The 15,795-nt window shown below is 50.4% G+C and overlaps 2 protein-coding genes across 7 annotated transcripts in view; both read left to right on the forward strand.

The window, feature by feature from the left end:
- The window catches only part of UBTD1 (ubiquitin domain containing 1), a 52,478-nt gene extending 48,507 nt beyond the window's left edge, over positions 1 to 3,971 (forward strand). Inside the window, exons 2-3 of the mRNA XM_081268584.1 lie at positions 1,391 to 1,618; positions 2,863 to 3,971. Of these exons, the coding sequence (XP_081124710.1) occupies positions 1,391 to 1,618; positions 2,863 to 3,248 (614 nt within the window). The 3' untranslated portion in view covers positions 3,249 to 3,971. The remainder of the gene's footprint in view (positions 1 to 1,390; positions 1,619 to 2,862) is intronic.
- Positions 3,972 to 5,297: 1,326 nt separating this feature from the next.
- ANKRD2 (ankyrin repeat domain 2) lies at positions 5,298 to 15,599 on the forward strand. 6 transcript variants are annotated; one of them, XM_081268705.1, is made up of 9 exons: positions 5,298 to 5,457; positions 9,965 to 10,066; positions 10,404 to 10,562; positions 10,657 to 10,764; positions 12,699 to 12,797; positions 13,143 to 13,241; positions 14,123 to 14,291; positions 14,419 to 14,513; positions 15,301 to 15,599. In XM_081268705.1, the coding sequence occupies exons 1-9, from the start codon at positions 5,359 to 5,361 to the stop codon at positions 15,445 to 15,447; spliced, it is 1,077 nt and encodes a 358-aa protein (XP_081124831.1). In that variant the 5' UTR covers positions 5,298 to 5,358; the 3' UTR covers positions 15,448 to 15,599. The 6 variants fall into 6 exon arrangements, with proteins under 6 accessions (XP_081124831.1, XP_081124832.1, XP_081124833.1 ...); XM_081268706.1 differs by lacking the exon at positions 15,301 to 15,599 and adding an exon at positions 15,154 to 15,249; XM_081268707.1 differs by lacking the exon at positions 15,301 to 15,599 and adding an exon at positions 15,154 to 15,249 and having other exon boundaries at positions 14,123 to 14,221; positions 14,415 to 14,513.
- The last annotated feature ends 196 nt before the right edge of the window (positions 15,600 to 15,795 follow it).

Genomic DNA, 15,795 nt, shown 5'->3' on the forward strand with positions numbered 1-15,795 from the left:
GCCACCTGGCTTGTTGTCACTCTGCCTTTAGGGTCCAGGGCTATCTTGGAGGTCACTTGGAGCTGGGTAACAAGAAAATTGACATTTGACAGAAATGTTTTCTTCTTCAGATGCTGTAGAAATTGGTTGGTTGGTTATGATTAAAAAAAAAAAAGTCTTGCGCTAGTTTAAGGCTGTAGCTCACTAGTGGGGCATTTTGCCTAGCATGTGTGGGGTCCTGGGTCCTGGGTTCCATCCCCAGGCCCATTGGGGTGGGGACCGTTGTAACTATCTGTATGGCAGCATGTTAGTAACAAGACATTCAAACTGCTTATAATTTTTAATCATGTGGAAGTTGGCAGTAATATAAATATGAGATGAAAAGAAAGTTGTATATTAGCACACAAATGTCTTATGTTCTTTCTGGAACAAGGGATTAAAAGAAATGTAATAATACAAACTCAACTATATTGAGAAAAATGGGGAAAGGGAAGCTGGAAGGAATGTGTAGGTGTCAGCAGTCATTACTTCTAAACGGTGGAATTCTGAGTAATTTTCCCCTCAGTTGTCTGAGGCTGGGTTTTGGAGTCAAAGTCTTGCATTAAGTCAGAACCTATGTGTCCTTAGACAAATGACAAACCCTGAGTCTTAGTTTCCCAATCTATTGGGTTGTTGCGAAGGTCAAATGAATAAAGAGGACCGGGGCTGCAGCTCTGTGGCAGGATGCTGGCCTGTTGTGTGCAAGGCCCTGGGTCCAGTCTCCAGTGCTGCAAAAAAGAGAACAAGTCCAAAGTGCCCAGCCTGTGATCTGGCACATGTCGGTTCTGTAAATGGTGGCTGTTACTATTTTTACACATCTACATTCTTTCCACATTTCTTTTATGCTGAACTTATATTACTTTATACTCAAAGAAGGAGTAAAATTAAAACTTCAATGACAAGCAAAGGTGTGCAGAAAGTCCCCAGCTTAGATTTTTTTTTTTTTACTTCCTGAGACTGCAAAAATGATACACATTTAGTAGAAAGCCTCGTGGAGTAGGTGAATTGGGCGGCAGCAGAACTGGGATTTCCCCAGAACGTGTGTAGAGGCTGGTGTGAGTTCGGGAATAAAGAATTGCTGTTTGAATCGACAAAGCTGTGGTGGCTCGTGATTCTGTGCCCAGCCAAGACATTGGCATTGAGGAGCATCTGCAAATACTTTGCTGACAAACTTATCTTATATCCCTAAGTTGGGTTTCCAGACTCCTCCCTGCTATTGAGGAGGGGCCCAGAGACCTAATACTAAGGAGCCAGTGCTGTGGGGTGTTAGGCAGACCAGGGCCTGGCCTCAAGAAGTGAGGGGCTAGTGAGAAGGTGAATTGTAACCCAGGTGGTTTTAGAGATGTTGAGCCTGTCCCTCTGCCCTGTCTAGGACGCAATGAGCCCCTGAAGAAGGAACGGCTCAAATGGAAGAGCGACTACCCCATGACCGATGGGCAGCTTCGGAGCAAACGGGATGAATTCTGGGACACGGCACCTGCCTTTGAGGGCCGCAAGGAGATCTGGGATGCCCTCAAGGCTGCCGCCTATGCTGCCGAGGCCAATGACCATGAGCTGGCTCAGGCCATCTTGGATGGAGCCAGTATCACTTTGCCTCATGGTGAGCTGAGCCGGTGTGGGGGGCAGGGCGGGGGGGTCATCCACAGAGATTAGTAGTGGAGGATAGCTAGTGATCAGCCACATCAGAAGTTTCTATCCAAGCTGGTGGAGGCAGAGAAGTGTGTAGGTGGGGGGAACAGCTATTCACTTGTTCAATTGAGCCCCCCCTCAGAGCATGGATCAGGAAGGTGGGGACACAAAGAAACAGAAGACACGGGTCCCTGCTTGACTACTGAGAGGACACAAAGACACCAGCAAACCTGAAAGCTGAATACTTGTTCAGGGTGCTTTGGGATCCTAGAACATCTGAAGCACCAATCTTCTGTTGGGTTTTATGTGCCAGACATTGAGCTAGAAGCTTCTACTGCATGGTCTCATTTAAGTTCACATCAGGCTCATGGGCTATGCAAAGTAGAGAGTCACAGACCCGGGTCTTAACTTGACTGTATCCTAGCTGTGTGACCTTGAACAAGCCACTTCTCATATTAGAACCAGAGGACTTTGCAAGTGTTAAGGTACACAACTGTTAGGATTCAGCAAGGTGCATATAATGCCCGTTAGTACAGTCCCAGCATCAAGGTCATGCCTGAGACTCAGTGAATACACTTCCAACTGCACTGTCTTGCACCCGGCACCCAGCACCCAGCACCTTGTGCTCAGCAGTTGTTGGGTGAGCAAATGAAAAATTAAACGCTGTGCTGGGGCTGATGAGCCAGCACCTGGTGGAGCCAGGATGCCAGCCCAGGTCTTCCTAGCTCCAGCCCTGTGCTCCTCTGGTCATAAGGCTGTCCCAGAAAGACCTTTCTGTGGGGACTGTGGGGCAGCCATGGTGGCTGGATTAATCTGCTTAGATTGCTTACAAAGTTCCACAGACTGGGTGCCTTCAAAAACAGAAATCTGTTTCTTACAGTTCTGGAGGCTGGAAATCCAAGATGAGGGTGATGACTGATTTAGTTTTTGGTGAGGGTTCTCTTCTTATTTTGCAGATGGCCAGCTTCTTGCTGTGTCTTCACATGCTGGGAAGAGAGAAAGGGGGAGAGCTCTCTGGCATCTCATAAGGATAGTAATTCTATGGATTAGGCCTCACCGCTATGATTGATTTAACCTTGATTGTTTTCATAGAAGTCTCATCTCCAGAAAGTTACACTGGGGTGTTAGGGCTTTAACATTAATTTTCAGGAACTCAAGCATTCAGTGAATGACAACATCCCCAGGTGAACACTGACCACCCTGTGTTTCCCACAGGCACCCTCTGTGAATGCTATGACGAGCTGGGCAATCGTTACCAGCTGCCCATCTACTGCCTGTCACCACCCGTGAACCTGCTGCTGGAGCACACTGAGGAGGAGAGTCTGGAGCCCCCCGAGCCTGTCCCCAGTGTGCGCCGTGAGTTCCCACTGAAGGTGCGCCTCTCCACGGGCAAGGACGTGAGGCTCAGCGCCAGCCTGCCTGACACAGTGGGGCAGCTCAAGAGGCAGCTGCACACCCAGGAAGGCATCGAACCATCCTGGCAGCGGTGGTTCTTCTCTGGAAAGCTGCTCACAGACCGCACACGGCTCCAGGAAACAAAGATCCAGAAAGATTTTGTCATCCAGGTCATCATCAACCAGCCCCCACCACCCCAGGACTGATGGGCCCGTGGACTCCTGGGAAGAGAGGCCATGGAGGGCCTCTGCAGGGCTGAGCAGCTGGCCTGGAGCACGAGGCCCCCCACCCTGCTGCTGCCTTCAAGTGCTGTTGTTTTCTTTAAGGGCATCTCCCCGCTCTATGGCTCTGGGTGAGCCGTGAAGGGACCCTGCTTCCCAGGGGCACTGTGGGCCACCAGTGCCCAGCACCCAGGGAACAATGCTGCCACACACAGGCCTTGCCAACCTTGTCAGAGAAAAGGCGACTGGGGCCCTCCACCCTGCATCTCTCCTGAAGCAGGTTGGAGCCACAGGGGCCAGCCTGGAGGCCCTGAGGCCCAGATCTGTCATCCGGTGCTGCGCTGTGCTCACTCTGGTTTTCTGCTCAGGGTCGGGAAGCAGCTGCTGTCTCCCTCCTCCGCTCCCACCCTGACTTTTCCCTGGGCACAGTGCCAGTCCCCTTGGGAGGAGGGAACCACCAGTGAGTCCCAGGGCTTGGGGAGCCTGAGGCAGGCGGGCCTCTGCCTCTCCCTGCCTCCAGCACAATCGGCAGAGGTGAGGCAGGGGGCTGGATGGTTGGGCTTTGTGGCAGGGGTCTGCACGGGGTCATTTCCTGGCTGTAACTCAAGTGGTGGTGGGTCTGCAGCCTGGTCATGGCCTCCTCAGCAGGTCCTCATGTACAGACATATGTGCATATTTATCAATAAAGCCTTTGGCTCCTCCTCTTTTGCCTGGCATTCAACTTTGAGTTCTGCAGATCCTGCTTCTGTGGGAACAGGTGGGCATGGCCTCCGCGGCTGTCCAGGCACAGCAGAGCACACAGACCAGAGCTGCTATCTTCTGGGCCCTAATTTCAGTTCCTCTTGTATTCTTGGAGGTCTTAACCTCCGAACCCACGTGGCTTTTCTCTAAGGTGAAGGTGACTCTGCCTGCAGTTGCTGTGAGGGTTAAGTGGGAGAGACAATGTGACAGTGCCTTGACAGTGAAGCAGCACCTAGGAAGGTGGCATTAGTTGCTGCTGGTCTGCCCCTCCTGTAGGAGTGGGCTGGCTCTAGGCTCTGGTCTCACAGGCCAGGCCCTCGTGATCAAGGTGTGTGTGCAAGTCCAGCCAATGCTGCCCGAGTGGGTGCCAAAGCAGGATTTCTGACAAATTTAGATGATGAGCATAGGTCAGGGTTTAGTGAACCAGAGAGAAAAGGGAACCATTTCCTTGTGTGTCAGAATGACCCAGGGCTCGTCCCACAAGTTCCAGTGAGGAACCGGGTGAGTGCAGGTCTGCTTTCTCTCCAGCTGGGAGTATTCTTTGTTCGCAGTGAGCATGGCTGGCCCCTGGTCAAGGTAGCCCGGCATTGTCTGGTGCTCCTTGTTAGCTGGCTTTGGCACTGCACTCTGGCTTCCCAAGATCCTTGTCTTGAAACAACCCTGTAATTCCTGCAGAGGTCCATCCCTGAGGGAGGCAGATGGATAAGATCTCTCTGTGACTAATGGACATGGTCCCATGCAGTGATGCTTCGCTAGGGGGTGCTGTGGGGCCCCAGAGAGGCTGAGCCCCAGGAGCCGTGATCAGAGGGAGTTGGCCGGCTGCCCTGACTCCCTCTGCTGTCCTGGTACCCCAGGCTGGACAAGGCAGTCTGGAGTCTACCTCTCCTCACGGCTGGCAGACCTGTTCACAGGCAGCCTGGGGCACGGGCCTGTCATGTGTACCCCTGTGAACACTGACACAGGTTTTCAGGCCCCACACTGGCACTAGTTGGGCAGGGTTTCTAAGCATCCAGCAGGTGGCACTGCCATCCAGCCAGAGGAAGCAGCCAGCAGGTTCCGTTTGCCTGGCTGGGACCCGAGCTTTCAGGCAGCCTGAACAGGCTCCTCCCTGCTCCCCTACCCTTGAGGCACTGTGCCCTCGGCTCTAGTATGCCAGTAGTTGGGGGGCGGGGCTACTTTGCTCCCTGTCCTGGCTCCCCCTGCTCCCTGGGGCTGCCTGAGGTGAAGGTGACAGGTGGGGGAGGCAGGTGAAGAATTGGGCCAGTGAGCTCATGACAAAGGCACCCAGAGGGCGGGCACAAGCTCTCTGGCCTATATAGCCCCCAGTGCCTTCTGCCTGCAGAGGGAGGCAGTTATGGACGGCACCATGGAGGGCCCACTGGAGAGCTCCGAGGCGGTGCAGAGGGCCACGGCACTCATCGAGCAGCGGCTGGCACAGGAGGAGGAGAGTGAGGTGGGAACAGGGGCGTGGAGGCCTGAGTGTGGGGACATCCATCTCTTCTGTCATGAGAAGGAAGAGCCTGGCCCTTGTACCTGTGGTGGTGGGGTGGGTGACAAGTATCCCCAAGAGCCCTGCTAGCCGCATTCCTAGCAGAGAGGGTTGCTGGTGATGAGAGACTGAGGCTTCAGTCCCCAAAACAGAGTAGTGGTCCATGGGAGCCAAGACAAGCTTCGCAAGACCCTTTCCACCCAACTGGGTTTCAGGAGACCGGCCAGGCTGTACAGGGCAAACAGTGGGCACTGCCTGGGAACCTCAGGATTTGTGGCCCTGAGAACCCCCCGCTGCTTCTGGGAGGCTGGGAAGGAGCAACTTCCTGAAGTTGGGTCACTACAGGGAATAAAGACTGGGACTGTGCCTCAGCATAGTGGTGCCTGCCTGTAATCCCAGCTATCCAGGAGGCTGAGGCAGGAGGATAGAATGTTCAAGGCCAGCCTGGGTGACATAATGAGATCCTGCCTCAAATAAAAAGGACTGGGGATGTAGCTGCGGTAGAGTGCTTGCCTAGCATGCACAATGCCCTGGTTTCAATTCCCAGTACCCTCCCCCCAACACACTTATAAATGGTACCAAGTGATGAAGGGATGATGGGAAAGGAAGCATTGATTTTCCCAGTACTGCAGCCACATGTGGGGAGTCCTTGGTGGCACAATTGCATTTCCTCTAGGATAAGGAAGGGGGCAGAAGTGCAGTCTTGTCATACTCTAAATCATTTATTTATTTGTTTGTTTATTTTTGATACTGAGGATTAAACCCAGGGACGCTTTACCACTGAGCTGAGGTGTATCTCCAGCCCTTTTTATTTTATTTGAGACACAGTCTCACTACGATGCCTGGGTTGGCATTGAATTTATGATTCTCTTGTCTCAGCCTTCCAAGTCAATGGGATTACGGGTTTGTGCACCACCCCCAGTTTGTCTAAATTTTATTTAAACTAACACTTGGCCTAGTGTCTGCTCTGCCAAGAGTCCGATGCTGAGAGGAATGGAAGGACCAATAAAGCCCAGACCCTACCTTCTTTTCACCAACTCTTCATTCATTTCAGCCAACATTTCTCAGTTTCATAGTCAAGTAGAAATGGTTAAATGATCAGTAGTGAATCAGTAGTGAAGAAGCACAAAGGGTGGGTGGGTCATTCCATCTGGGGGCCTTCAAGGACTACTCTGTGGGATGGATGATATTAGAGTTGGACCTTCAAGAGTGGTAAGTGGAGATCAGGACTGGGGAGAATATTCCAGGCCAAGGAAATGACAGTACCTAAAGTATCCATAAGAGAAAGTGTAACTAATGAGAAAGTCTGGTAGGAGGGGCTAAGGCCAGAAAGGGAGACAGGACAAATCAGAGAAAGCCATTATTCTGTGGGCAATGGGAAGCCACTAAGTGTTGTTGAGTAGAGAGTGGTGCCTTCTGACCTATTTCAGTAAGGAAGCTCTGATGGCCCTGAGAAGGACTTGTAGGATGGAGAAAGGCTGGTTCTAACAGGAATGGAAAGGAGGAGATAGCTGGGTATCATAGCATGTGCCTATAACCCAGCCACCTGGGAGGCTGAGGCAGGAGGATTGTAAATCTGAGACCTTCAGCAACTTAGTGAGATCCTATCTCAAAAGAAAACAAAAAAAAAAAAAAAAAAGAAAAGAAAAAAGAAAAGGAAAGGAAAGTAAAAGAAAAATACTAAGGATGTAGCTCAGTGGTAAAGTACCCCTGGATGCAATCCCCAGCACACCCTCCCCCTCAGGAGGAGATAATAGATCAGTTCAGAGGAACACACCATTCACAAAAGGAAGTGTGGCTGAATGAGGAGTAAGAAAAAGAAAAAGGATCAGAACTCAAGGGAAGAAGGGCATCCCTGGATCTCCAGGAATCCAACTTCTCATTCACCTAAGGGCATGTGCACATGGCTGGTCAGTGCCAGGGAGGGGAGTCATGCTGCTGTGTCATTTCTGGAGTGCTGCCACTGGACACAGGAATCTTCAGCAAGGGGACACAGAGCAGTACTCTTCCATTCATTCATCTAACAAATATAGCTGCAGGGCTATCAGGACACCTGGTGCCCTCAGAGCCAACCTCCCCATCCAGTGCCCACTCTTGCCAGGCACTTAGAGACATTCTTTCATTTAATATGCACAACCATCTGTGAGGTAAGATGGGAGCACCTATTTCACAGCCCACAAGGCTGAACCTGAACTGAAGGGCTATGAGTAAGACGTGGGTGGCATTAGAGTCCATATTTGTTCCCAGCAGGCCCCAGCTCAGCAGGGTTTTCACAGAGAGCCTCTGGCTAGCCCATGCCCCCTTCCAATGGTGTGAGGAGGTCTCAGGAGCTGCTGGGTCTCTCTTGTGGGAGCTTTCTGGGCCAGGTCATCACTGAGGACTTAGAGATAGGCAGAGATGCTGAGCCCGCCTCCCGTTATCCATTCACTCATTCCTTTGTTCATTCACCATAAATTCTCTGAGCACCTACAATGTGTTAGGCCTGTCACAGGTGCTGGGGATACTAAGATGATTAAGCCACAAGCCCGCCCTCTGGATGTTCCTTGGGGAGCCCAGCCAGAGTCCCACATGCAGCAGTAGCTGCAGTCCCAAGTCATCTCTTATCCCTGGAAGAAGATGCAGTGTTTAAAGTGAGGCCAGCACTGGGGAGACCCCAAGCCATGTAAGCCCGACAAGAAAGAGAGAAGGCAGTAGTTGACGGGACCTTCAAAATGGAGACCTGGGGAACTGGCGATGGGGGATGGAGCTCAATGGTAAAGCACTTGCCTAGTCTACATGAAGCCCTGGGTTTAGTTCAAATAGGAGACCTGGGAAATAAGCCCTCCAATCTACCTTGGAAGAGGCTAACTCTGGGACTCAGTGAGAAATGAGAAATGCAGCTGGGCACCATGAAGGTACCAGTCCCCTCAGCTGCCCTCCAGCCTCAGCACCCTCCAACCTGGGCAGAGGTTTCTGAGCTAGGGCATCTACACAATACATGGGCTTGGGGGCTTCAGGGATGGGGTGCCAGCACTTCACAAAGAATAAAGAAGAAGTCTTGAAAAACAGAGTTACAAATGGAGAGAAGACCTGGAAGGGAGATGAACCATTATTACAGTGAGAATACAGTGACTGCTCAGGATCCACCTCAGCCTGAAAGCTGAGAAGCTGCTCCCATCCCTTAGTTTCCCTGAGAGCAATAGTTTCCAAGCTTTTGGGGCAAAAGTCAATGTCTAATATAACTGCCAAATTTTTATATTGTCAAGAAGTCCACTTAAAAATAAAGTAAAATAAAATAGCAGTTGGGAACAGTGGTACATGCCTATAATTGCAGCTACTAAGGAGGCTGAGGCAAAGGATGACAAGTTCGAAGCCAGTTTGGGCAACTTAGAGGGACCCTGTCTCAAAAATACAATATTTAAAAGGACCAGAAATGAATTTTAGTGGTAGAGCATTCAGCTAGCATACATGAGTTCCTGGGTTTGCTCCCCAGCACTGAAAAAAAAATAATTTAAAAACTACCATTTCAGATCACAATTTTCTCATCAATATGATTTTTTTTTTTGGGGGGGGAACTGGAGATTGAACTCAAGGGTGCTTTAATACTGATTTACTTTCCTGTCCTTTTTTTTTAGAGGCAGGATCTCACTAAGTTGCTGACGTTTGTCTCAAATTTGTGATTGTCCTGCTTCAGGCTCCTAAGTCACTGAGATTACATATGTTCACCTCCATGCCCCACTCAATGTGATTTTATGGGGGGGGGGTGATGAGGATTGAACTCAGGGCCTTGTGCATGCAAGGCAAGCACTCTACCAACTAAGCCATATCCCCAGCCCTCAATGTGAATTTTTAATGCCAAAATTTTTAAAAAAGTGAATGCATTTAGAACTTCTGAATCCTCGGCTTCTGCTTCTGTGGATTAGATCAATCACATTTGCAAAATATTTGGGGGAAAAGATTGTATCTGCACTGAACATGCACAGATTTTTTCCTGTCATTGTTTCCTAAACAATAAAGTGTAACAACTGTTTATATAGCATTTATACTGCATTGGGTATTGTAAACAATCTGGAAATGATTTAAAGTATACTGGAGAATGTGTGGAGGTTATATGCAAATACTATGCCTTTTTATACAAGGGGCCTGAGCATCTGCAGATTTTGATATTGCAATGAGCCATAGAACTAATCCCCTGTGGATATCAAGAGACATCTATATATTTAACTTCATAAAAACTCACTGCAGGGGCCTTCAGTCTTGTTTGGGAAGCAGGTGTTTGAGCCAGGGGTTGGGATTGAGCCTGAGATGAGGAATTGTGGAACGAGCCCCCTTCTGGGTACTTCTCTAGGAGCCTTGTTCTTGCCTGGGTTCTGAGGTCACACGGGAGTCATTGTTAGTGTGACCTTGGGGTGGTTGGGGGAGTGGATACCGGCTCCCCCCAAACTCCCCCTCGCCTCGAGGTTCTGGAGAAGGTACTCTCTTGACTCACCAGAAACTGCGGGGAGCCGCCCAGGGGAAGCTGCCCATGGACATGCTGGTGCTAGAGGACGAGAAGCACCTCGGTGCCCAGAATCTGGCTTTGCAAAAGGTTAAGGTAAGTGTGGGAGACCCCAACATCTGCGCTCAGCCACGCATGTATGGCCAGGGTTCCTTCTCTCCTCCCGCGGTCCCTGGACCTGCAGCTCAGAGCTCCTGGAAGCACGTGAGCAATGCAGACATTCAGCCCCGCTAGACCTAACTAATCAGACTCCCCTTCCCTGCCTTCCCCGCATCTTTGCCATCCTGTCCTGGAAGGAGAATTGGACCTTGGTTCCTTCTCTCTAGAAGGTCTCCCTACACACCCCACCCCCATCTCCAGTTTAGCTCACGGGACCTCAATCCCTGCCCCGCCTCTAAACTCCAGTGTGGGTTGATGGGTCATCAAAACTCAGGGCCAAGAGCGCGTGCGTAAGACATCCCTGGACCTGCGGCGGGAGATCATCGATGTGGGCGGGATCCAGAACCTCATAGAGCTGCGGAAAAAACGCAAGCAGAAGAAGCGGGAAGCCTTGGCTGCAGCCCATGAGCCGCCTCCAGAGCCAGAGGAGATCGTAAGGGTTCTGGGGAGGCCATCTCTGGGCAGGGGAAAGCAGGGAGGCCCGGATCACATGGACCACCCTCCGTGACCGGACTCTCACCCTGCAGATCGGCCCCGTGGATAAGGAGACATTCCTGAAAGCAGCAGTGGAGGGGAAAATGAAGGTCATTGAAAAGTTCCTTGCAGATGGGGGTTCAGCTGACACCTGCGATGAGGTGAAGTCTCCACCCCTACACCTGCACCTGCCTAGCTCACCCTGCCCAGACCTTGGTTCAGCCCATTTGTGGGCCTGTTTGAGAACAGCCATGGGCGTTTTGGGGGTGGGTTAAGGAGTGCCCAGAATAGGATGTTCTCTTCCTCACCCAAAAATTTACCTAAATCCTTGTCAGATCTTTCCCCAACTATAAACCAGCTGCAAAGTAACTTATGTCACGTGTTTCTCTAGGGAAGGTGGAGGAATGGCATCAAATAAAAACAGCTCAGAAGAAGGAGATATGGGGGTAAATCCCATGTCTGCCACTCCCTAGCTTTGAGATCTGTGGCTGGTCACTTCTACCTCTCCAGGCCTCCACTTCCTCTGCTGAAATTTGGCCTACTTGTGTCACATATTATGATCAAATGAAATATTTGCACCTCCATAAATATTAATTGGATTAATGAAAAAAACTATAAAGCCCATACTAAGATATGGCATTTTTGTTTCTTATGGTATAATCTCATGCTGCCTTTTAAAAATTTTTTGCATGTGTGATACTGTGGATCGAACCCAAGGCCTGGTGCATGCTAGGCAGGTGCTCTACCAATGAGCCATGTCCCCAGCCCCTATTTGCATTATTTTATTGGGTTAAAATATAACATGAAATATGCCATTTTAACGTCTAACTTCAGTGGCATTAATTACACTTAAAAAGCTGTGCAAACATTACCAACATCTCTTTGTATTTCTACAGTACTGAAGGTTGAACCCAGGGGCACTTTACCAGCCAGCTATATCTCTAGCTCTTTTTCATTAAGTTAAATTAATGAATTAATTTGTGGTGCTGAGAATTGAACCTAGGGACACTCTACTACTGAGCTACACTCCCAGTCTTTTTTTTTTCTTTTAATTTTTAAATTTTGAGATAAGAGTCTCACTAAATTGCCTCAAACTGAAAATTCTCCTGCCTCAGCCTCCCAAGTCTCTGGGACTAGAGTCATGCATCACCATGCTTGGTCCCACCTCTTTTAAAATTGTATTTTGAGACCGAGTGTCCCTAAATTGTCCAGGCTGGCCTCAAATTTATAATCCTCCTGCTTCAGCTTCCCAAGCAGCTGGGATTACAGGCAGGTGCCACTGCACCCACCTCCCATCTATTTTAAAAATGTTTCCATCACTTGTCATGCTTATTTTTGTTTTCCTTGAAGCTGCCTCTTTATACTTCCTAAGGGTCCCCTTATTCTCATATACCGGGACTAAGCATTAATGGTCACCTACCTTTGGTCTGCATTACTATAGATTCTAACATGTGTTTTCTGTTCTGTAGCCTCTAGGGTCTTAATCCTTTTTGTCTGTCCAGGCGGAAGAGTGCCCAGAACTGGATCTTAGCATATGGAAAGTCATGCATGGCCCCAGTGTTTCAAAGTCCAAAGAGGAAAGTGGCTGCACAGGAGGGAGGAAGTCCTTTCCTTCCCTGAATTGTAACCAGGGCAACCTAACCCTCCAACACTGTGCTCAGCACTTTTGGGAAATGGAGTCCAGCGAGACTCCATCTACCCTCCAATGCTCAAGGTCAAGGGTCAGCTGAGCCTAGAGGCAACTCTGCCTAGAGGTTCAAAGGAAATAATGGCACATGAGCCATATTTTGAAGGAGTAGCGGATTTTCATCAGGGAAAGTGAGGGCAAAACAGACATTCCCAGCAGAGGGACTGGCCCCTGCAAAGGTATAGGATATGCTGGGGCCAGCGAGAAGGTCAATCTCCAAGGGTGAGAAGGGCAGGGGCTCTAAGGCTGATCTGGAGAGGAGCTACAAAACACGGGGGTGGGGGGAGAAGGGGACTCAGCATAGGGGGTCAGAATTGAGTTGCAGCAGAGCCTAGGCCTCAGTCTGGGTGGGAGGTGGGCTCAGACCTGGGGCCAGAGGCCAAGGCCTCACAGCCTCTCTGGGGACAGTTCCGTCGGACAGCACTGCACAGAGCTTCCCTGGAGGGCCACATGGAGATATTAGAGAAGCTTCTGGAAAGTGGGGCCACCGTGGACTTCCAGGACCGGGTGAGTGAGAGGGTGGGTATTGGGGGTAGGGGAAGCAAGAGCTGGTCCTATACCAATAGACCTCCTCTCCCTGACAATGGAAGCCAAGCTGGGACACAATAGTGGGGCTCAGGGGCCAGGTGCCACCTCTAGTAGGTTATATGGCATTGGGCAAGTCCCATCTCCTTCCTAACTGGCTTGGACTAGATGGGCCCTAAGGGCTCTTCTGTTCCACTGCCCACAGTGTCTCTGCCCACTCTCTGTACCTTTCCCCTGGATGTCCCTCCACTTTCTTGGCTGGGGTTCTTTCTCCCAAGACATTTCTTCCCTGCAGCTCTACAATTAAGCCCCATCCTCCCCTTCTAGCTGGACTGCACAGCCATGCATTGGGCCTGCCGCGGAGGCCACTTGGAGGTGGTGAAACTCCTGCAAAGCCGAGGAGCAGACACCAATGTGCGGGATAAGGTACGGCAGCAGTGCTCAGGTGCAGTAGATGCTGGGGTGACTGCAGGGAAGAGGGCAGGGGGCAAAGGGCAGGTGGCAGAAAAGTAGTGAACTTGTCTAGTTTCTAGAGTGGCCTCAGAGCAGTTGCCCCTTGAGGGACCACATCTAGGGATGGAGACCAAAGAGTAGAGAAGAAGGGAGTACAGGAGACTTGGGATTTGTTATCCCATGCCATCCTTCATCACTCTTCTATTTGTTTATCCATCCATCCATCCATCCATTTATTCGTCTCTTCGTTTATTTGTTAATCTACCCTCCTTCCATTCATTTGTCCCTTCACTGGTAACTGGAACAAGTAACTGGACCTCTGAGCCTCTCTTCCTCATCTGTAAAAGGGTTCTTGTGTAGATTAGGTGGGCAAATATATGTAAGTGAATTATTTATTCAACATACAGCTAATGCTTTGTAAGTTTCTGCCATGCCTACCACACAATCATCTCCCAACAAGTGGCATCTTTATAAGTATTTGAAGAAGAGTGGACTGAGGACAGACTCAGCAGTACAGTGCTTGTCTAGCGTGTTCAAGGCCCTGGTTTGAATCCCCAGTACTGCAAAATAATAATATATAAATAAATAAAAATAAGAGTGGAGGAGTGAATGGTTGCCCACAGCTCAGCGAGAGGAGAATCAGAGACCGTTTTTAGAGGAGGTGGCATGTAAGGCTTTAGAGTTGGACTATTGGATAGGATGGTGGGAAACTGTTTCATTGCCTGCCCTTCCAGGGCTCAGGCCTTGGCACTAGGACATGGGGGAGGGCTCAAGCTACAATCAGTATAGCCGTCAACCCCTGGACATCACAGTCCAGGCCCCTCAGCCAGCACGTCCTGCTTCCTCCCATGCAGCTGCTGAGCACTCCCTTGCACGTGGCGGTCCGCACCGGGCATGTGGAGATTGTGGAACACTTCCTATCCCTGGGCTTGGACATCAATGCCAGAGACAGAGTGAGTGCTGGCCTCCCGCTGGCTTGCCCCACCATGGCTATGTGGGCAGCTCATGCATTCCTCCAGGCGAGTGGCCCTCGGGAACCCTCCAGACTGTGGCTCCTGAGTAGGGTCTCCAGCCCACCTTCTGTCACCCTGCTCCCCATCTGCTGCCCCTCCCCAAGGGTCATGCTGAGTGCTACACTGTTTCTAGGAAGGAGACAGTGCTCTACACGATGCTGTGAGGCTCAACCGCTACAAAATCATCAAACTGCTGATCCTGCATGGAGCTGATATGATGTGCAAGAACCTGGTAAGTCCCTTCCTTCCCTGAGTCAGTGATTGGGCTGAGCACCTGCACAGTGGAGGGTCTGTTGGGACCCTGGGGCAGTCCCAGCCTAGGGATACAGATCATTGGTTCTGGTCATTGGTACAGTACCTGAAGTTGTCCTTTTCAGAATGCCATTCCAACTACCACTTTCCCCTCTCTGTGTGGCAGAATCTAGAGGACAAGAGAAACAGTAAAAAGACTTCCCAAAGGTCCCCAGTAGTCCACAGGACATTCTCACATGCAGGCCCCAGGAGGACCAAGGTCACAGAGGAGAGAGCTGAAAGGAACTTAAGCATTTGCTTGGCCCCTCCATTCCTAGCACACTGTGCTGGTTTCTGGTGGTCCTTGAGTTTAATGAGGGTGGATGAAGATCCAAGAGTCTGGACTTTGACCCTCAGAAACGCATCTTCTATGGGGCCCAGAACAATCAAATATAGAGGGGCATAGGAGGGTCCCTTTGATACAGGGAAGACTAAGAGGTTATAAGAAGGAAGATATGGAGAAGGTATGGATGTTTCTCAACCTCAGTACTATTGACATTTGGGGCTGGGTAATTTGTTGTGGGGGAACTATCCTAGGCATCAAAGGAGTTTAAGCAGTGTCCCTGGCCTCTGCCCACTAGATACCAGAAGTCCCCACTCTCCCAGTTGTGACCACTGAAATATCTTCACTGTGTCCAGTGGCCCCAGTTGAGAACCACTGATGTAGCTGAGGGCACCTTTTGGTAGACTTCCGAACCGTGAACAGATCTCCTCGTGGTCCTCCCCAGGCAGGAAAGACCCCCACGGACCTGGTGCAGTTATGGCAGGCAGACACCCGGCACGCCCTGGAACACCTGGAGCCTGGCTCAGAGCAGAACGGGCTAGAGGGGCCTGGGAGTGGGCGCCAGACTCCCCAGCCTGTGCCAGCCCAATAAATGGCTGCCACAGCCCAGCCAGGCACCTGGCTCCTCCCTTGTGCAGCCAGATGGTCACAGAATTGCCCCAAGAGCTAACTGAGGACCCAGCTACCTCCTGCATAATCCGGGAGCACTCACCAACGATTACAATAAAAAAGTTCATTTTGCTATTTGTGATGTTTGTTTCCATTTGTGTTCAAAATATTGGAGAATACAGACTGGGGGAAAGATGGGTTTGGGGATTAGGAGAATTGGAAGCCTTCCTATTGTGGATTCTCCGTGCTTCTATCCTGTCACCCTGTTTTTATGCCTCTTCCCAAATCCCTGGGAGTCAGGCTTTGCCCATGCACAGGTCAGCTCTTTGAT

Source organism: Spermophilus citellus (genome assembly GCF_964194105.1).
Source record: "Spermophilus citellus genome assembly, chromosome: 15".
NCBI classification, from domain to species: domain Eukaryota; kingdom Metazoa; phylum Chordata; class Mammalia; order Rodentia; family Sciuridae; genus Spermophilus; species Spermophilus citellus.

Excerpts from the sequence above, each read along its gene's own strand:
- ANKRD2 (XM_081268705.1), top strand. The coding sequence starts at position 5,359 with ATGGACGGCACCATGGAGGGCCCACTGGAGAGCTCCGAGGCGGTGCAG. Across the intron at positions 10,563-10,656 it reads CTCCAGAGCCAGAGGAGATC|ATCGGCCCCGTGGATAAGGA; the intron begins GTAAGGGTTCTG and ends CTCACCCTGCAG. Across the intron at positions 13,242-14,122 it reads ACACCAATGTGCGGGATAAG|CTGCTGAGCACTCCCTTGCA; the intron begins GTACGGCAGCAG and ends CCTCCCATGCAG.